This window comes from Lotus japonicus, chromosome 5, assembly GCF_012489685.1.
Source record: "Lotus japonicus ecotype B-129 chromosome 5, LjGifu_v1.2".
NCBI classification, from domain to species: domain Eukaryota; kingdom Viridiplantae; phylum Streptophyta; class Magnoliopsida; order Fabales; family Fabaceae; genus Lotus; species Lotus japonicus.
This window is the reverse complement of record NC_080045.1, coordinates 57,071,104-57,092,938: the sequence shown is the minus strand read 5'-3', so window position 1 is coordinate 57,092,938 and position 21,835 is coordinate 57,071,104. Positions and strand designations below refer to the sequence as shown.

The window sequence follows — 21,835 nt, the reverse complement described above, 5'->3', positions numbered from 1 at the left end:
TTTTACGACTTAAAGCACTTAAATATCTCTTATATTAGTTATATACAAATGGAACATCGAATAAGTAATCTTAACCAAACTTATAAAGGAACATGACATGCACCATGTCCTAAAAGAATTGTTCTTTACAAACCTTCATGGCAATGATCGAAAACTCCCTACCATATGATTGAAAAACTGAAAAATTGGCCCAAGACAAGCTCTGATCGTGTTTCCACCAAAAAGCCTCCAACATGAACAAGAGGCAACCCTATTCTTCAGTCTTTCCCAGAAATCCACAAAGCAGTTTCGGTTCCTGGTCACCAAAAATGCTGCAGATTGCAGGTAAACCGAGGCTGCACGCTTAACCAACTCATTTCTGATTGTAATGTTTGATGAGTCAAACTCATTTGCCTCATATAAGGAAGAACACTTTGTTGGTGTGTTACATATAATATCCTTCAAGCTAGTGTATTGTAAATTGTCTGAGTTCCTTTGAATTGAAGAGATTCTGGGAATTCTCAGTGACCGTGTGCTCTGAACCTCTACTATCTCTGATTCCATTAATGTTATTAACAAAAACCATGTGACACTGAATTGTATTGGAATGAAGACATGCTAAAGAGGAAAAATTGTTTCCTGCAAATATGTGAAAGTTTTCAGTTTGGTATGTTGTTGAGGATGGAAAAAGAAAAGGGTTGTGCATTTTTTAATTTCTGAATCAGGTACATTAAGATCGCTTTTTGGCTTGTTCTTTTTTGTTCAATGATTGTGAGGCTTGGAAAGGGTAGAGAGAAGAGAGATAGAGAGAGTTTTGTGGAAAATATTAGCATATGGGTTTCCTTTCATAGGAAAAATATTCCCTGAAATAGAGGGTTTATATTGGACGCTTATTTAGAATTCACTTCAATGAAAGTGTGGCAAGAAAATAGGCAAATTTCAATCACAAACTTGATGCATGTTTTATGCTTTAAAACTTAGAATTGTATTAAAGTTGTATGCTTAAAGCAAAACGGACAAAACAGAAACTAGAGTTTTTTTTTTTCCCAATCACAAAAATAAAACGAGTTTTGAATTTGATACATTCACATTCATTCTCTTGCATCTTATTTTCACTCAATTTTTCTTCCTTTCTCACTATTTTTTTCCTATCACATATGTCACATTTCTCTTTTTCTACTTTTATATTTCACTAAGTGGAGGTGTAAGTATGGATTACCTCCTTTAAAACACACGTAGCTTTATTACACACATATTACCCTGGCATAGTCCATAGATATATCTGAATAATTTGTTTGTTTCAATACGTAATCCACATGCTCTTGCATTTTGATTATACGTAAATTAGGATCTGTCAAAGCTACTAATTGCACTCTGGCTACTAATTAAACTGCAAAACTCTATACTTCCATATGGATAAAGCAAGGGCCGGCCCAACACTAAATGAGACCTAAAATAAATTTTAAAGTGAGACTTTATTACCTAAATGAGGTCTAGAGCAAACTTTAATTTTGGAGGTCTTTTTTAGTGAAAAAAATGAATTTTTTTTATTTTTGCCCTAAAGTCTTTGCTTGGGTGACTTTATCCTTGGGCGGGCCCTGGATAAAGTTAATGATTATTAATCAGTGATTAATTACTTTGATTGAATTGTGACCAAATTGGACTTCAGTGATTTCATTTTTCTTTCCAAGTCGGCTGCTTCCACTTTATAACTTTTGTAATTTGTCAATCAATTCATTTTATATACTCTGATACACGATCATCTTCTAACTTATCTCTTACGGTTCCATTGTTGACTTAATTCAAAGCCAATTAACCGAGTCCATAATACTGTTCTACAATGTCTGCAAAGGCTCGAGTCACAGAACAAACCCATGTCTCTTGAAGAGCTAAATGGTCCTAAGTTTGAGAAGTCAGTTGGCAAAGTGACATTCTCAAGATTGATAAGTATACCATCTCAGAACAGAATAGTTAGTTTGAATCTTTTGTTGGGGTGACCGGAAAAACCTATGAATTAAGAAACCAAAATTCCAAAAAAAAATGGACATCACATTTATCAGTCACAACAATTCACTCAATATCGACCAATGTGGGACTCCAAACGAACTTAAATTCTTACCATTCTCTCAAATGTTGTTGGGGCGATTGAAGAAGCCAAAGCACAGTGAGCTAACATAAAAAACCATTATGAAATTTGGACACGGCATCTTTTTTCCAAAACCTTACAGCGTTGCATATGCGGGTTACATCTCTTATAAATTTTTTACTTCATCTATAATTAACCAATGTGAAACTCAAACCCTTTAAATGTGGGTCACCACCACATTAAAACTAAAAGGACTTTCAATCTAAGGAGTCGTCTCACCTTAATTACTTATATAACATTCAGCTTCGATGCCCCTTGTTAGAAACATAAAAGAAGTCAAAGAATCAATAGAACTACCAATAGACTTGAACACTTCATATTTTCTTAAAACCTTGGGTATATGTGTCACATGCATATATTTCTTTAGATAGCTAACATGCATATACATTTTATAACTCATAAGTTATAAAATATGGTTTGAAGTGCATGCAGAATTATTAATTAAGGATATGTATACTAATTAATTGCTGCCACTAAGTCACTAACTCAAAAGATTAACGTCCGAGCCTCCCTAAATTGAGGGAGAATTCATCATGCAAAAACTAAAAAGATATACAGAGTTCATATAAATTTGAAACTTAACTTTTTATGGATAAAGATGAAGACTACACATAGCAAGTGCTTCTGAAAGTTGTTCAAGAAAATTAAATATGTGGCGTGTAAGTATAGGTCCCCGCCGATGCAAGACTCTTCCCCGTGGTCGGCTAGATAAGACGGCTATGCTGAACTTCATCCGTCGTGAAATTTTCCATATTAAATTAGTCTTTCTCTTTAAACTTATTTTTCATTTTCTTTTTATAGTTGTTTCAAATTTTTATATTTGTTAAAGGGTTTCTAATAGCCAAGAAATAAAAATATTTGAATGTTGAATATTTAAGATTTTGACATCAAGAAATTTTTTAAAATTTTCAGACAGCATTTAATGTTTAATATTTTTATTTTAATTTGTACTTGAGGAAATTTATTTAAAAAAATGCTGATTAAATTCTAAAATAATATTTCAAAAATTAACATATAGCTATATTGGTTTAAACTTTTGTAATTAGGATTTCAAAATAAAAAACTTTGTAATTGGACATTTAGATTAAAAGAGTTAAATGTGTTACAACTTACAAGTTTATGAGATATATAGCTGCATTTTAAATTGGTTTATGAAAATATTTTTTATTTTTTTATCACTGAACTTTTTTATATTTCAAAGAAGAACAAGTGTAATGGTGCTTACATTATCAAGTTTTTACCCAATCAACAGTTCATGTGGTATGTCTAGTCACGTAGACTTTTCACATAGTTTTAGCGCTTACAAAATTTCACTTTTTTTTTTTACTTCTCTCTTTTCCCATTTTTCCTCTTCCTCTTCCCACCTAACCTCTACAACCATCCCTTAGCCTTGAAGGACTAGCAGGAACAACAGCCTTGAAGGCGTCACGACCTCAACTGCACCGACTCTAATTTCTATCGATTGAGTAGGCTTTCGCATCAACTTCAATGGACGCTAAAATATCTTTCCAACATAGCGTCAACCCACAACATTCGCTGGCCATGCCTTTGCGTCGACAAATTGCATGAATACGAAACGTTTCGTGGGCAAGAAAGTTAGCAACAGCCTAACCTACGCTAAATGTTATTGATTTCTTCGCCTGGGATTCATAAGTATATCCCTCCCCTCTCAAAAGTCCTCTTCATAAGCCCTAACCTCTACCTATCCTCCTTTGTCCCCCTTCAAGTCGTCGCCGCCCCATTTTTCCACCATTGACTCTGTGTCGTGACCTGCCACTCGTCGATACCACCCAAGTCTTCCCTCGCTCCCACATCTCTCCCGACACACTCACAAACCCTGACCTCCTTTACTTCTCCCACCTCCGCCATCATGTATGTTGCCACATATCCCTCTCTCCCCTCTGCCATCATATATCTGCCCCCTCCTTCAATACTACATATGCCCCTACCTCTAGAGTAGCCCCTATCCACCATAACGTTTGCTCCTCCCCTGAATCCACCATATCGATCATACCCTCACTTCCATCTCTCGTTCGGTCGTCACCATCCATCGGTGCCGCCCCACCTACTCATTGCCTCTGCATCGGCCTCCACCACTGTTGACACTTTCAATGTCGCCTCGCCACCAATCCTCCGCCCTCCCGTCGTGTCTGCCACAACCTCCACCACTGTCGTCACTTCCACCTCCTGTTGTCACTTCAAGCATTATTAGGGAATACAAACCTTGAATATAAACTCATTAGTGTCAAATAATGTCTTCGGAGAGTCGCGTCGGCTCAGAGTCAGCCAAATCGACTCTAAAAAGTAGCGTCGACCTTCTGGCTGACTCTACAAGTTCGCGTCGACCTTTTAACGTTCATTTGGCGCCAATGGTCGGTTGATGCTGGTTGTAACTTCGAATTTTAACCTTCTAGTGTTGATATCTTACACATTGTTCTTGTTTTTTTGGTTAATTTTTGTAGTGGATAAATCGCAACTTTCTTTTGCCCAAATAAGGTATTTATTTTATAAGACTCTTGACAAACCTTGATCATCACAGATACAAAAATTATAGTGTTGGTGTATAGTTATAGTTATTAGACTATTTTAAAAATTATAGTTCTTTTGCTGCAGTTTGTCTGGATGCAGGCATAACCTTGCTTTCTGAAAAGCATTCTTCACCTGTGAGATTTCTATGAGACTCATAAGAGGAATAGCATTCCAGCCACTCTCATGCCAAAGAATCTGGTAATGAAAACATACAACCAGGTCAAATCTCTTGTTATATACATCAAATGGTATGAAATTACAGAAAAAATTCATAAACTGCAAGGATTAAGAAATCAACAACAGCAAAGAAGACCTTACATGATGCAGTGTTGAAAGCAGTAGCCGGATGTTAGTTTCCTTGCCAGATGACCACAATCTCATATCTCTATCCAACCTCTCTGTGTCTGTCTCTAGCTTCTGTGGAAAAATCAGAGCTATGAATCTAAATCTTTATTCTCAAGAAAAAGAAATAGAAACAGAAACAAAGCAAAATCCTAATAGGAATTAGAATCTTTACATGGTATGAAAGTTCTCACTGCTTCAGAAGATAGATAAATAGTTTAGGTAGAATGCCTATTGCACAGTCTTCAATTTTTATCCCTTCTAATCACATGTTTTCTTTAATAGTCTAATTTGTTTTATTTTATAGGTTGTTTTGATTACACCCCTGATGCGCTTATTTACGCTAACCAAACACAATATTACCTTTGGAGGTTGAACTATTCCAATTTCATCTTTATGACATTCACTTGCATCTGGGCTTCCTGCATTATATGATAAAATACAGATATGAGGTGTTTGCTTTTGCTGTTTCAGGAACAAAATATGTTAACTTTGGCTAAGACTTTTTATTTGTTGATTGGGAGAATCGTTCACCTATTTCAATAGTTTGCGCACTGCCATCATTTCTCATGCAATTGCTTCATCAATGGATGATGCTTCACAATCTTCTCTTCTGAGGTTGGAGTTGACTTCTATGACATAGGAGCTCATTAAATGGTTTAATCAAGTTCAGAGGACTTCCAGAAACAGAATTAAGGACCCAACAGCCTTTTATCACCGAGATAATGACATGCACAAGTAAATTTAACAAAACCATAACCTGACATGTTCAAGGTGAAAAAATTATAATTTCTTCAACAATTAGATATCTAACCTCAAGAATTTAACAAAACCATACGATGGAGATGAATGAAATCCATGGCATACGATGATGTTCATGAATTGAGACTAAACACTTAAAATTGGGGATTAGGCTTCTTGGTTTTTATTTAGAAAAGAGGTTCATTGAGTAATTCATTCTAATTCATAGGTTCAAAGTATAAATAAATTATTTAATAAAATGAATTTGATGAAAAAAATAAAAAATGAATTGAGTTGGTTTTTATGATGACACATGTAATATGAGTTGATTTTTAAAAAAACACATGTAATAATATCATTGGAACACCTAGACTTGGGTTATTTAACCCATTTTTTATCTAGGGTCATTTAGACAACCCCTTTAGGAAAATGTTAAAGAGTAAAGTTTAAACACCCCAGATTTCCTAGAACTGATGTAAGATGACAAAAATTTATCCTCAACTGTTATTTCAACACCCAAATCACCCAGAATTTCAGATGGACACTTTAAATGTTCACTGGTCCTATTGAAACATTCTACTTTTGGAATTTCTTCTACAATTAATTTTAAGTTAGAATCATTCTGGAAAGAACCTTCTGTAACTAGCTTCAGCTTGTCATAATTGATTTTGCGGAAATAAATAAAAGCTGATCGAAACATGGTATAAACACCCGTCAACATGCATTGCTGTGCACATGACATGATATATACTAAACAGATAATGCTGGAAAAAGAAAACATGCTTTTGCAGAAAGTAACACCAAGACCAACATGTAGTCACACGCCATAAAGCTGCATTATACAAATTACCAGCATGACCAATTGTAAAATTGAGTACAGTGGAAGAGATGCACCCTGGGTTAGACTCTGATGGTGGAAAAGCGAAATCATGCCCTTGATGACCAATGATATGTGGGTTGGGAGGGCTTGGACTTGAAGGAATTGTTGGTAGTGAAGACTCTGATGAAGAGTAAGCATATTTTCCTGGTGTTGGAAACAGTGGCTCAATATCTGGTGAAAGTGTAGGAGACAAAAGAGAGGAACCTGGTAAAGTAGTTGGAACTGCTAAGAGGGTGGAAACATGCATGTTTTTTTGTTGAGAAGGCCAAGGCTAAGGAACAAGTGAATGCCATTAAGGCCAAGAGTACTGCAGAGAATGACCAAAAGGGAGCCATAAATGATGGCTGAAAATCAATGGCTTTATGATGATGAACTCAAAGCCTTAATGAATGTGTTTCTCAGAGAAGACTTTTATTGCAGAAACTGAGGTTCATGATTTTTTTTGGGTCAATGAGGTTCATGATTGAAGCACAGACAGGGGATTAATGATTGTGTGTATATATATTTATCTGCATTCTTGAGTTATTTGGGGTGAACCTCATTCTTCCGATCCTCTCTTAGTTAGTTAGTTATATGTATTAGTTGGAGTTTAATGACTGATTGAGATCAAATAAAAATTCATATAGTTATTTGACACAAAATTAGAGCAGTTGTTTGTTTTCTGCAAATATATTATTGGCTAAACACCTCAATTTTTAATTTTATGATATTTTAGTTTATTTTAACATGAATAAGCCTCTTAAACACAATTTTTTATTTTATATAATCGTGTGAACAGAGTTTTGAACGTTATGCTCCGGTCTTTAATTGAGATTTTCGTTTAGATGATGTGCCCTTTGATGAGGATAATATTGCTTGGAAGATGTACTTAGTTTTTCTCATGCTTAGTGAAATTCTGTACATCATATTTACATACATTAGGCGGATAATGGTAGAGATAGTCACAATTGTTTGTGCCTAAAATTGCTTTTGTCCGGAGTTTAAAATTTCAAATAGCAGTAGAGACGTCTGAGACGATATTAGTACAAATTCAGAGAAGCTTTGGATCACAGTATCGATGAAAGTTCTTGAACAACAAGGGTGGTGGTGGAATGTGGCAATGCCAACAAAAAAAATGCCAACAAAAATGTTGTAAGAGGATATAACTAAGAGTATAACAGATATACACAAAATAAAATAAAAAATTCAATTATTTAGATAGCTTCCTTTTCCTCAAATAGGAAGAGATGGACAAGAATTCATTCAATTTTTTCATTCCATTGCTTATGAGAAAAAAAATTCCATCTTAATAATGCAAATATTTAAATTTGAATGGTTCCATTCATCCCTTTTCATAGCTGAAGGTATTGGATGTTGTAGTGTTTTCCTTGTCAACAAATTTAATATCTCCATGAAATGAATGATGTGAGGTCCATTGAAACTCGGCATTAATAGTTCCATGAAATGTGCGATAAACTTCTGCATAATTGCATCCAAGACTTATTAAGCCTCACTAACTCCTATGTGCATTATTCCCAAAATATACAGAATGCACATTAAATTTGAGAGATCAAACCTGAAGAAGAGATCTTTCAGGTTTATCATATCAAGGGCCGACAATGAAGAATAAAAATTACATCTAAAAAATGATCAGATCTATTTCCTATAGTCCTATCTCTTCTCTAAAACAATTTAATAACACAAGGAGAATAACACAAGGAGGGAGTGAGGAAGAAAACATGCCTCTAGCATGCCCCCTGGGTGCCATAAACCATTCATTGTTCCAATCTAGATCACCTGACACTGTTGTTGACACTTTTTCCCTCCCAAAATTGTGACCATATGGTTCAAAATTGTGACTTTATGCCCAGAGCAATCCTTCAGAGCCGATTTCATAATTTGAAACCGGGGTATCACCAAATTCCTGGTCCGATGGTTGGCCAGATTCTAGTGAATCCACATATGGTTTCAAGAGATCAGAAGATCTTTCTGAGGGGATACCATAATCTGTTAGTATGGAGGATGAAGCAGCAGCAACAGCTTCCCTCTCCAAAACAGCAACATAGCTATCTTCAAATTCAAAACATAGATACCTTCCCTTGCACGCTGAGTGAGAGCAAAGCAATGGAACAATCCTGAGATATGTTGGGAAAAAGAAAATGAAAGCACAATAAATAGATAATGCAACAACTTACAATCAATGAGGTGTGCAAGGTGATGAATGTTTTTTATTCGAGTTCCGTTGAATTTTACAACCTGCAAACGATATCCTTTCAGAGAAACATACATGTAGTAGGCCTGTGGGATCAGTCTCACAAATGGAAATAACTTGCCTGCTGATTGCTCATATCTTCATAACCTATGTTGAGTTCATTTGCCAAGACCTGTCAATCAGAAAGAGAAGTGAAACAAAATTATACCACTCAGCAAAAGAGTAAATGCTACATGTGATGCAAAATCTCAAGTATAATCAAACATCATGCGCACAGATGTTTCAAGAAATTCAGCAACCAACCTGTGAAAGAATTACAATTTGTTCCCCTTTAAACCTTGCCAACGAATAACGTGCCTTTGCCAATAATTTTAGCTGACCAAGCGAAAGGAAAAAGAAAACTCAATCACAAATTGTTTTGTAACTTAGTGCTTTAAGGTTAACCCATACAAATTCAGAACTTACCCCCATATGGTCTTCACTTTCCTCCCTGCAAAAAGTTTCATAATTAATGAAATAAGTACGAATCCACAAACAGGAGTGTATATGACCAGATATGAAGATTAAATACAACATACTCAATCAATGGCTCTGAGAGGGGTGTGAACACTAAACCGGCAATAATTAGGTAGGAAGGCTGACCTTCAATATGATAGGGAACCTTGAAGAAGAAAAGAAAAACATTACAAAACATAGAGCATCAGAACAACAAAATCATGAAATTGATTGACACCAAATATTTTTAACATCTCACATACCAAATGAACTCGTGGATTTAAAACAGTTTTAGCTTTCATTAATGTCCCAGCTCTGATGATACCAAGCTCTGCAACATCACCTGCAAATCTGTATAACACCGTTACTCTAGAATTACATTGTAAGCATACCAATTTCTTATAAAAGCAATTGCCAACTGATCTGAAACTTGCTTCATGATATTGTCAAATAAGACATCGTAAGAATCCAAAAATTTCAATGCAGCAATTATATCACTAACATATTGTAAAAGCTTAGGAATGGTAAGCAAAGTAAATAAGGTGTTAATATACAAAGTTGAAATATCACAAATATAACCGTCATTTGTACTTTGTTAGCAAAGTTGAGCATGATAATACTGATATTAAGTGATAAACTACAAATAGAACGCAGATGTAATTTCTTTAGTTAAAAGAGAATGAAACCCTTACTTTTGACTAATGAGGAAGTGGAAGGCGATTCGCTCGTTTGATCGGAATGGGACTGTTCCTTCAGCACCTACACGTACATCATCAAAGCTGACAATAACATCACCCTGTAATGGCAAGTTTTATATAAAATGTTAAGGTCTGGTTCAGGGAGTTAGAAAAGGTAGAATTCATATGTAAGTTCGACAGGTACGTCTTCTACTCTTTTCTTTCTAAGGTTTATGGAAAAAATCTCCAAATTAATTACCTATAACAAGACATGAATGATTTTTAAACAAGGAAAGTGAAGACATGCACACAGTTATCAACAGTTCATACAACTCATGGATAAGAAATTTCAATTTCAAATTTCAAACAAAGTCAATCATAATTAGACTCCAAATCTAGCTCAACCATTTAATTCGAATAAACAAAGAGCATTTCATGATAGTTCACTTCCCCCATTTATGACTCGACTAGTAAAAAACTCAAATGCACTAGGTATTCAAACATCTACAAGGATTTAAGGCTTATTATCTAAAAAAGCATAGAAAGGATTCAAGGTTATGTTTGGTTTTCCAACGGTGCAATTGAAGGAACAATATCTTGCAAGCAAAAATCATTCACAATACCTCCTTTAATACATTATTGGCATCAGAAGTTGGTTCAACTCTACGTACCAACACACCCTGCACAAAGATAGAAAATGAGAAATATCAAAATTAATGCTAGAAATGAGTTATTGTTGAAGTTATAGGGTTTATGTAAGGGTGGAGGAAAAGAGAGAAAGATAGTGGTCATTTGGCATCTGCAATCACCAGTATTCAAAAAAATTATTTCCATGCATGATGACACAACTAAATTTATTGTATTATAAGAACCCGTTTCAACCAGTTAGATTTTAGCCAAAGACATACCTCATTCGAATGTACTTTCAAACTTGCACGTAGTGCAGGATTCTCCAGCTTCTGTATAAGTACACCAAGGCAAGGGAAACCTAGGAGTGAAAACAAAGTTTCAGACCACCAGCATAGATTGCATATTAAGCTTAACCAGGTTTGATTCCTAATGAACATAATACATGATATGCTAACTGAAATACAATAGTGATACACTTTTTTCAGTTTTTGTCAAGATATAAGCTGGAAATTCCAGGCAGCATAGGATACCACACGAATACATACTTGGACTCCAAATTGGGAATTGATGTTGTTATTGTTTTTATTTAGTGCAAAGATGCGAAGAGATCCATGCACATAAAACAGAACGACACCCCCAAAAAATATTTTAGGTGGTTAGGACATTGGCATGTAAAAACTAAAAAGCTATGTGCACAAGATTGTGAACTTCATCTTATATTATAAATGTCTAATTTTGCGTAGTTTATAACTTCTCACCAGGAACACATTTTTTGAGACTTGTAGTCATAGAAAATGATATTTAGACAAAAAAACTAAATCTCTCCAAACAGTATACTATTGTGCCTCCAGTAAACATAGTGTGACACATCAAATATCAAATACAACCATATTTTAGAAGAAATTCTTACCAGTATACTTGCCATTCTTTTCATAGTCAGTCAGAAAATGAGATACAACTGTTGTTGGAATCACATATCCAATATTCTCAGCCTCTTCAGATCTGTAGACCTAGAGGAATTGTCCCATAAGAAAATTACCCAGAACAAAAAACAACATAATGAAATTCCGGATCAGTTAGCACAAGATACGTATTAGGATCTGTCAAGAACCTCCCCCAAAAGCTTACATTGTTATGTGAAATCATATAAATGGATTTACATTTGACAGTTAACACACGCAAGAGCCTTATGACTTGAATTGAACTGTATACAATGCACATGTCGCCTACTTCATGCTAAAAGTCAACTTTTTATTTAGAAAAATAGGGGTGACACGGATACCATGTCAAGAATTAGTGAAGGCTCATGAATGATTTAATATCTAACAAAATATGATGTATATAATTTCTTAACTACTAGAACTGAAGTGTGCATTCTATCCAACAGGATTTTTTAACTGAATTATTTTAATATGTCTAAGATCGCAAGTATTAGAGTGTAATAATTTCTGAAAATGGACCTTTAATAGAAAAGTATATAATCCAAGCAAGCATTAACACATCAAATAACAGTAGGCCAAAAAATCTACCTGAAATGCCACTCCAATGCACTCTCCCTGGTCATTGAACGCTGGACCTCCACTATTACCTAAAATTTCACAAGTGTGAGTAGAGTCTAACTATCACATCAATACATGTTAATTACATGAAGAAGGAAGAAGTGGACCAGAGAATTTTTTTCCAGGAGGTAAAACTAAATTTAAACAACTAAAGGCATACTGACCGGGATTTATTGCTGCATCAATTTGAATGCCCAACAAATCAGACGATCCATGGGCATATGATGTAACCTGATTACAATTTTAATTCAACAAGTGGGAACTAGATTTCTAGAAAAAATTATTTAATTCGCAACAGATGAAATAGTTAATTTCACATTCCATATAACAAACCTCTATACGAGATACAACTCCCTTTGTGACTGAAATTGTGTCTCCTCCAAGAGGATATCCAACAACAGTTACAGATTCCTTCAAGTCAGAAAAAAAAAAAATTAAATAAATTTTAGTCTAAACCATGCAAACAGAATTACTATATCATAAGAGAATTCATTCTGGATAAATCAGATATACTTTCAAAAATTGTTCAATTAATTACTATTTCTTGCATTTTCCATAAATTTATTAAAATTTCACAATCTTTGTAGTTGTTCTGTTGTTGTAGAACACAATTAAATTAAATCAGCTACTATTTTGTAATCAGAAGTGGTGGAGGGGGCGGGAAAAAGGAGAAAGGAAGGAAATATACTCTTCCATGCTCTAGTTAAAATTCTTGTGTAACGGCATATTAGAGTTTATGTTGTCATCTAAACATTTCATAACAAATACTGATGAATCAGCACAATTATCTAAATTCATGTATTAGATATTACTTTTTCACCTTGTTAGAATATAAAAAGATATAATATCAATTCATGATCTGTTCTGGCTTATTTTTCTAGGGGGGGGGGGGGATTCCATTTCCTTTGTAAATGTCCCTTACTTTGTCTCTGATTTTCAGCTTTGTGGTCATATAGTGTATCTTTCTTCTTCACATAGCCAATCCATCTACAAATAAGTTACTCCTTGCTTTATGTTCCCTTGTCATATATCATTAGTTATGAATGAATAATAGAGTTTTTCAGTATTCTTCTTCCCTTTTCTCGAAAGATTAAACCCTACCCTTTTATCACATCTAAGTATCATAGCACCTGACACTAGACAAGAAATATCATTTCAACCTAGTTCTATAAATCCATTCAACACCATCAAAGACTATTCATACATCAGCTGTTCAAATCTTTCACTTCAATAACAAACAAGTTACTCCTTTATTTATGGAAGATTACAATGAAGAAGCAACAAAGTAGAAAGCAAGCACAATGAAGAAGCAACAAAACAATGACAACTTCAAACCTGAAGGTGCGGCAAACTTCCAAATCTGAGAGGCTCCACATCTCTCCAAAACTCGTCATTTTCTACCGAAAGCAAAGCTATATCACAATTGATACCTCTAGCTAAAACCTATACATTTGATCACTGAGAAAAAAGTAAATATTTGAACATTTGCTACATATCAATGTCTAAGAGTCTTCCCTTGTCAGATGAATATTATCATTTTAGTAAAAAAATTATTTCATACTTAATACACTTATAATATTTTGTTATGATAAGGTGTTTGATGATTACTTATCTATGATGCTCAGATATATATACAAAATGCCATATATATAAAACATGGTTTTATTTACTAATACTTCTATTTTTCTCTATTATCATAAAATAAGTACGATGAGACAAATGAATCAACAAATTAGGCCCATTAGAAACTAATTTCATTGAATCATCAAAACCATTTTATATATCATACTGTTCTTAAATTATTAAAAAGTGTCCCTGCAGGTTACCTGAAATACAATAATTGAAATTCATAAACTCTTTAAAAAAATCGCCCCCATCCTTCTAATTTGCAATTGAGTGACACCCATGGTTTCAGCTTTCCTGAGTTTCTACCGTTAATAATCTACTTTTACCCATGCAGGGGTAACATGTACTGTTGTACAATTGATTCATTGAAATATTTAAACACGGTGTAACTTACAACTATACCCTTACCCTATAGATACAAACTTTTTTCTGTATTTTAAAACTTACAAACTAAACTCCATTTATGAGATAATCCTACTTAGCCGGATGTGTTAAAGCAAAGTGTTATTTACACCCAAAATTGGACCATATAAAACAAGGATAACTCCTTCATAAGAGACACACCTTAGCCACATATTTTGAATCATCTCCTCTTCTCTTGACTTTAACCTGCAATCATCCAAAAAATAAAAGATAAGAATTGAATCTCCTTAACTTGCTTTACGGATCAGACCTTATAAATAAATGGATGAAGTAGAAACATCAAAATAATATCAATATAAAATTTTTAAGTTTGTTGGCCATGCTATTTATTGCCTAGATGTACAAATTTGTAAAGTTAACAGAATAAATTTACTTAGCCAATGCCCAGTTAGCTTTGTCAATTATATACCAAAGACAAGTTCTATGAATTCTCTTCTATGATTTCTATTTACTTCAATCTGAACTATCAAGAGATTTCACCTAACTATCAACTTTTGGTTGGTTATTTCATAAATAAGATCCACTTTGCAACCAGTTCTAAGAGCTTATTTCAAATTCATTAATAAATTTAAAATCAAAATCTACAATACACTTTCAAGAAAGGATAGTTCATGAAATTACCTGGGTATGATGTTCCACACAGTGTGCATTGGTTAATAGTTTCCTATCTCCAATCATAAATGCACTGCACAAGATGTCACCCGTAAGATTAAGTGAGAAGGATTCTAACTATTCTATAATTAAGGTATATAAAATCTTGCCTTCCTGTACTTGTGTATTGTCTCTGCTTTTGCCAGGGAAGTGAATAATCTGGGGCAGTATGGGTGCAGTAAACCTAAAGATGTAATCAGAAGAAATTTTAACAGAGAGAAAATGCATACAAGAGCATTGCAAATATATGGCGCAACAATATTATATCAAAATTAACAAGACGATGATTGCTCATTGTAGAAAACAAGAGACACTGTTTTAAGGAGCTGTACAGAGTAAAACCATAGGCATTATAGAAGAGTCTGTTTAACAAAAGCTAAGGTGTCAAATCATATTATCATGAAATAATTTATGACAATTCAGACACAGGAAAACTAATAATATTGAACTTGAAATCATTAGACAACCCAGAAACATGCTATGAAAGCTTCCCATCTAGGACATAAACCAACCAGAACACAAATACAGAAAGAATATAGGCATGAAATAAATAACAAAATTGTGTCTGGACTTAGGTGCACCCTGTCCAGGGCCTCCGAGACAAAATAAAATAATTATTGAACAGGAATCAAAAAAGAATTAAACTTCACCTTGACAACAGCATTAAGAAATGCCGAATCTTGTAAATTATTTGGTTCAACCTGAAATTGAAGATAATTATTTGATGAAGTTAGGAAAAGCATGCAAAGAGAAGTAGTCAGTTTGGCTCAACTTCTCAAGTAGCTCTTAAAAATCATCAGAAAAAGAAGGGCTACTTTCATAATGCATGTCCTCCTCTTCAATGGCAGAGCTTAAACTATATCATTGAGGGAGAAAACAGTAAATGCTTAATAAATAACGAAAGTCAAAACTTTTATTGGAGCTTGATGAAATTAACTCGATGAGAGCTTGATCAAATTAGGCCCCGTTTGGAAGAGCTTATTTGAGCTTATCTGATAGCAAAAGCTCTTATGCCAGTGTTTGGGAGAGCTTATGCAAACAGCTTATGACCTACCATAAGCTGTTTTGAGCTTATTTTCATAAGCTATTCAGGATAGCTTATGAAAAAGAGCTTATGCTTATATATAACTTATTTTCAATTTATTTCAATATATATTTTAAAATAGCTTATGAATAAGCGCTTATGACCATAAGCGCTTAATTAAGCTGTGTTTCCAAACAGGGCCTTAATATTGTGATGAGAAATCTAATTACCAAAACACATTGGTAAACTCATCCTTACATTATTTTTAGAAGAAGCTATAGGTTCAAACAGCAACAAGTCAAAGTCAATTTAATATCAATCAATCCAAAATGTATAGCTTCCATTCAACATCAAAATTCAAACATTTCTATTTCATCCTCTTGATCTGGTGTGCCCTGTATCTACTATTATTAGTCTTGCTATCTCCTTCTAAACCAATTTTTCAAAAACATTTTATATAAATGCTGGTCCTGTCACTACAAATCTTTGCCACTGCTCCTCTTCTAATAGAGGGAAGATTCAGGGGAGGGATTGTTGATTCAGAAAACCAACATTTCAGAAAAATGTCAACTAAATTGATCAAAATCCAATAAACCTAAACACTAACAATCATGAGGATTTGTTGCTACAACACATACCTGCTTATCCTTGGATTCAACGACAACGTCCTTATCTTTCCTAGAAACGCCAAGGGATTTCGAAGAAGCTGGTTGGGGTCCCACCTTCTTGTCTCTATCATCTTTTGAATTTGATTGCTTCTTCCTCTGCCCAGATACTACTACACCATGAACACCACCTTCCTTTTGTCGATTGGAGCTGGATTTGGGGTTAGAAGAGAGTGTGGCGCGGAGGGAAGTGATGGGTCTGAATGTGTGTGAGTAGCGCAATCTAACAGAGAATAAAGAAGTGCAGCAGCTCGATAGTGCAGCCGCCATTATTACTTTCTTCACACCACAATGAGAGAGTGTGAGAGAGAGAGAGAGCTTGAGAAGCTTCAGTTCAGTGTTGCTGGGTTGAGTTCACAGAACCGCCATTTTCGTTTTCTTATCCTGTGTCTCCTTCGTTTGCTCTTGCTTCAGTTCTATCCTATCCATCCTATGTTGTTTGAGATTTTTCATTTTAACTATGATGTTTTGTTTTGTTTTGTTTTATGTCATTGGTTATTGGTTAGTTTATTTTATTTGGGTTAAATTATTTCATCATGCTCGTCAGTTTAATTAACCGCTTATGGGTCATAAACAACCATAAAAGCTTATTTATAAGTTATTTTAAAAAAATTATTGGAATAAATTGAAAATAAGTCTATATATAAGTATAAATTTTTTTTTCACGGATTATTATGAGCAGCTAGTTTATGGTAGAATAACCCAATTTTAACAAATTATAATTTATGAGGCGCGCTCGAGTTCAACATTATCATATAGACACAAATCAGGAATTGGAAACGAGTTTAGTGAGGGTTAAAAATGGCTAGTAATTGGAAAATAATTGTTACTAAACATCATTTTTTTTTTCGGATAGACTAAAATCAAACTCATTTACAAATTCAAATTCATGGCCTAATCCAATAGAGTTTGAAACCATGAGCAGGATAGATAGATAGAGCACAACAGAGTCAGAGAGGAAGCAAAGGGCTAGAGCCTAGAGGGTGGTGGAGGTGTCAACAATGGACATCACCGGCCTCAAATCTCTCAACATGGGAAACCCATTTCGTTTTCGATCAAAAGTTTCTCTTTTTCGTCCATTATTCACTTCACTTCACTTCAAACCCATCACCCATTTTTCACCTCGCCTCTGTTCCTTTTGTTCTCTCAGTAAGAAGACCCTTCTCTAATGTCACTTTTCTGGGCATCGTTGTTGTTCAATGAGACCAATGTTGTTGTTGTTGTTTACATGTTACAGATGGGTCAGCTGAGACCAGCAAAGAAGGTTCTTTGCCCCAGGGTGTTGGAGGGGCAGTTAAGGAAGCATCACATTCCAGGATTCTTCAGGTTGTGTTGGTTTCCCCTCAGGTGAGAATGAGAATCAGCTTAAGTTTAGATTTTTCTTAATTATTTGTTTCATTGTTTCTTAACCATTTGGAATTGCTTTGGCTGTCTTGTAACTTTATCTTAGTTTTGATGATGCATTATAGTATCTCAAAACTATGTAAAAAAATAAAAAGATAGAATCAAAGATGATATTTATTAGAGAAAAAGGATGATGCACTGATGACAGTGTAAAGTTTTTTCACACCGTCAGTGCATAGAAATTAAACTCTATTTATTAATAATGGTTTAATTATGAAATTGGAACTGCAAGAAGTGTTGTTTTAGACTATGGAACAACTGTTGGGTTGCTGGTACTTGGTACTGAATCAATCAATCTCTTTTGATGGGAGAAGGCTATTGAACCGATGAGAAGAAGCTTTAACAACGGACATATGGGGACATATACAGATCAGCACAAATACATAAAGTGTGGGAAAATGTATTCTGCTGCGCTTGTTCTGAGTATGAATCAATTGGCAAAAGAGGATTTTGATTATTGATGGAGGACCTAGTTGAGTTGGTGAAGAGTTGGAACTTGACTATTGTTAGAATTATGTAGTTGAAAACATATGGTTTCCTTTTCGATGTAAATAAAGGAGGAAAAGGTGAGAAGAGACTACATACGCTGAAAAGGATTATGCGGCAAACTTTGATGCCTCAGCTGCATTGTAATAGCATAATCGTAATATTAAGGGATTAAATTCGGGATTTTTGCTACAGTATCATGTGTAGTGGAATGACTTTTCAAATATGCTCATTCTATGAAGCTTAAGCATCCCTACACAGCAACAGGAGTGCAAGGTGGTGGTCTGCAGGTCTGCTTACATGGAATATCTATATCCGTTGTGTGTGACTGATATCCTGTTTTCCTTAGCTATTTCTAGAAATATTTGTTTAAATTCCAAGGGACTAAGCTAAGGATGAGTTCTTCTTATCATCCTAAAACAGATGGGCGGAGTGAAATATTTAACTGTTGTTAGGAAACTCATATGAGGTGCTATATTTTTGAACAGCCAAAGAACTGGACATCATGGATTGATTGGCCTGAAGGGTGGTATAATGATACATTTATCATCTGACTACAGGCACTGGTCCTGGATGAGTGCGAATTGTTAGTTGATAGCATACACATATTCAGTGTGAGACATACTGGATTATGTTGTCAAGGATTTATCAGGGTTCAAAAACCTTGCTTTCATATAATTGTTAATTTCAATTTAGCTGAACAAGAAGGATTTGCTTTAGAGTTGTATATACCAAATTCTTACCCCTTTGGTTAGAACTCTGTTGTAGGATTAAATCCTACTAGTTTCCTGCTAAAAGATTATTTTATTTATCCTTTTTTTAATAACCATACTTGTGAAATCTGCTCTCAATGTTACAAGAAAGGTTTGGTTTATGCCATTTTCCTGAATGTGTTCCTTAATCCTCTGACAATAGCTCCTATTCAAAAGAATGACCAATATATATGAAAATACTGATCTAAATATAACTTGACAGATTCTAATGAGGAATCACATATTTTTCAATTTAATATATTTGTTGAGGATATTGTGGTAAAAATAATAGTCATGAGTTTGAAAATGGTAACAAGATTGCTTTAAAAAAAGGATGAACAGTCTTGCAATCTTCACAGTCCAAGTATCCAGCTCTGGCATGAGGGGTGTGTTTAAGGTCACACATTGACTAGAGATATGACTAAATAAGTCTTTATAAATGGTAGTGGTAGGGTAATCCTCACTTCTAATTTCTAAGCTAGCTTGGTAATTTTGATTCAAGCGAATATTCTATTTTCAATCACTTCGAAAGAGTACTAAAGTTCAACCTCTCATAGTAAATTGGCCTCGGTAAACATATTTTTAGTTTAGATTTGAATCTTCTAATTACTGAAGGTTGCTCTTGGATTTGTGTTGTCCATGGTAGATTCCAGGAAACACCGGGTGCATTGCTAGAACATGTGCGGCATCAGCTGTTGGACTACACTTAGTTGGGGTGAGTTTTTCTCTCTTAAGTCAACCTTAACATTTGATGATGCTGTCTTATATTTTCACGATTGTTACTAAATACTAATAATAGCCTTTGTATTTTGTTTTTTACCTTTTCAGCCACTAGGATATAAAGTGGATGATACTAAACTAAAACGAGCTGGATTGGACTACTGGCCGTATCCATGGATATATATACTTGTTTGAAGTTGAAACTTTTTTCACATATGCATCTCTCCTGCTATTCTGGAAAAACTTTTCTACCATGCAGAGTAGTATGCAATTATCTATTGCTTGACTCTCACCTCTAATTATAGTTTTGACTAGAAGAAGTGTGTTGTTTTTCAAATTTAGCGCTTCTAGTAGTTTCAATTTTCAAAACTGATCCAACATTGTGTTATTCGCGCTAAAACAAACTGTTTGACATAATTTCATTACTGTTTATTTTTGTTTTTCATTATTAACATATTTCAGATATGTGGTTGTTAAAATTCATAATTCTTGGGAAGACTTTCGTGATTACTTCAGGCAACAGGTAATTATCATTCAGAAAGATAAATTCCAGAAATCTCCATTACAATTTTCATCTGACTCCACATGTCACCATTGTTTGGTTCAGGAGGGTGAAAAGCGGCTGCTAGCATTTACAAAGAGGGGAACAAAAATTCATTCTGTGAGTTGCTCATTGTTAATTTTAATAGCATAGTCCCTTAAGTGATGCATTTCTCCATTTGACGCATTTCTCCAAATCAAATCAATATAAAGAAATTATGAATGGGGCAATAATTGTGGTTCCTTTTTACTTGCAGGAGTTTTCCTACAAAAAAGGTGATTATCTTTTATTTGGTGCTGAAACTACTGGCCTGCCACCTGAAGCCTTGTTAGACTGCAAGACTAAACCATTTGGTGGTGGGACTCTGAAGATCCCAATGGTTGAAACTTATGTCAGATGTTTGAATCTCTCAGTAAGCGTTGGCATAGCTTTGTATGAAGCTTCTAGACAACTAAACTACGAGCAGTTTCAGATACCTTCAGAAACATGTATCCCTACTGAGGAAACACTTATTACTGAAGACATTCTTGCTTGATTATCTCTTTTTTCAAGTCATCTTTGAGTATTGTTTATTTATTGTGCTTGTCTCATCCAGAACAAGGTCATTAGTCCTAGTAATAATTGAAGAATTGAAACATCTTTTTTGGTTGATCATCTTACATCAAAAGGCGTGGATGAAATGCAAGTAAAAAGGGCTGAAGAATTAGTTTAGGGTAGAAATGTAAAACAAAGATGAAGAACTTGTGGAAGCTCTAAGCAACCAAAGGGTGAACTGCTACAGGATTGTTCTGAACAAATGATCAAAATCAAAGGAGAATGAGGGTTATAAAAATAAAATAACAGTACGCCATCTCATTGTTAATGCTTTGCTTCCAAGCAATCCTGAGTTCCAACAAAAATAAAAATCTACAGTAATTTTCTTAGTCAAAGTAATTCAGTGACAGAAAGTTGATTAGAGAGTTTGACTTGAAGATGAAGAAAATAAACAGAACTTGCTATGATTAGTTCTAATCATCAAATTGAGAAAGAAAGAATACCAAAGTAAATACTAAAACAAAGAAAAGTTGAGGCAGAATATATAGTGGAACTAATAAGAAACCAATTCTTGGCATGTTTCTTTGCCCAAAACAAAAAGCTCATAGAGAGGCGAGGTTATTAACTTTGATCCTCCTTCACGTACATTGTAGACTAAACAAAAACAAAGTAAAATAAATAAATAGAGATAGATAGAATTATGATGTTATATAAGATGACATAAGAGTTTTTTTATGATTTTTTTTTTTGGTTACAGGAGGAAAAGTAACTAAAAGACAGAAAAACTAGCTAATTGCATCTAGATACAAACTATCATAAACAAAAGACGGCGGTCTCGCC

At 34.4% G+C, this 21,835-nt stretch overlaps 2 protein-coding genes across 2 annotated transcripts; one reads left to right on the top strand and one right to left on the bottom strand.

Annotated features, from left to right (window-relative positions):
* Positions 1–8,002: 8,002 nt before the first annotated feature.
* LOC130718459 (protease Do-like 2, chloroplastic) lies at positions 8,003–17,009 on the bottom strand. Its single transcript, XM_057569054.1, has 20 exons — positions 16,532–17,009; positions 15,520–15,570; positions 14,980–15,053; positions 14,840–14,903; positions 14,360–14,404; positions 13,505–13,612; positions 12,503–12,580; positions 12,334–12,400; positions 12,140–12,198; positions 11,521–11,620; positions 10,889–10,968; positions 10,604–10,660; positions 9,996–10,099; positions 9,567–9,654; positions 9,387–9,469; positions 9,274–9,298; positions 9,112–9,183; positions 8,930–8,980; positions 8,792–8,852; positions 8,003–8,702 (listed from the first exon to the last, which is right to left on the bottom strand). The coding sequence occupies exons 1-20, from the start codon at positions 16,826–16,828 to the stop codon at positions 8,458–8,460; spliced, it is 1,809 nt and encodes a 602-aa protein (XP_057425037.1). The 5' UTR covers positions 16,829–17,009; the 3' UTR covers positions 8,003–8,457.
* A 449-nt stretch (positions 17,010–17,458) lies between these two features.
* LOC130721463 (uncharacterized) lies at positions 17,459–21,098 on the top strand. The gene is made up of 7 exons (XM_057572261.1): positions 17,459–17,707; positions 17,796–17,905; positions 19,847–19,915; positions 20,029–20,087; positions 20,383–20,443; positions 20,528–20,581; positions 20,718–21,098. The coding sequence occupies exons 1-7, from the start codon at positions 17,560–17,562 to the stop codon at positions 20,994–20,996; spliced, it is 780 nt and encodes a 259-aa protein (XP_057428244.1). The 5' UTR covers positions 17,459–17,559; the 3' UTR covers positions 20,997–21,098.
* The last annotated feature ends 737 nt before the right edge of the window (positions 21,099–21,835 follow it).

What these genes read in the sequence shown, in the direction of transcription:
- LOC130718459 (XM_057569054.1), bottom strand. Translation starts at nt 16,828, where the DNA reads ATGGCGGCTGCACTATCGAGCTGCTGCACTTCTTTATTCTCTGTTAGA. An exon ending in AAAGAATGGCAAGTATACTG is followed by an intron (nt 10,969 to 11,520) that starts GTAAGAATTTCT and finishes TTTCACTCCTAG; the next exon opens with GTTTCCCTTGCCTTGGTGTA. An exon ending in CCAATAATGTATTAAAGGAG is followed by an intron (nt 10,100 to 10,603) that starts GTATTGTGAATG and finishes TTGCCATTACAG; the next exon opens with GGTGATGTTATTGTCAGCTT.
- LOC130721463 (XM_057572261.1), top strand. Translation starts at nt 17,560, where the DNA reads ATGGACATCACCGGCCTCAAATCTCTCAACATGGGAAACCCATTTCGT. An exon ending in CTGTTCCTTTTGTTCTCTCA is followed by an intron (nt 17,708 to 17,795) that starts GTAAGAAGACCC and finishes TACATGTTACAG; the next exon opens with ATGGGTCAGCTGAGACCAGC. An exon ending in TTGGACTACACTTAGTTGGG is followed by an intron (nt 19,916 to 20,028) that starts GTGAGTTTTTCT and finishes TTACCTTTTCAG; the next exon opens with CCACTAGGATATAAAGTGGA.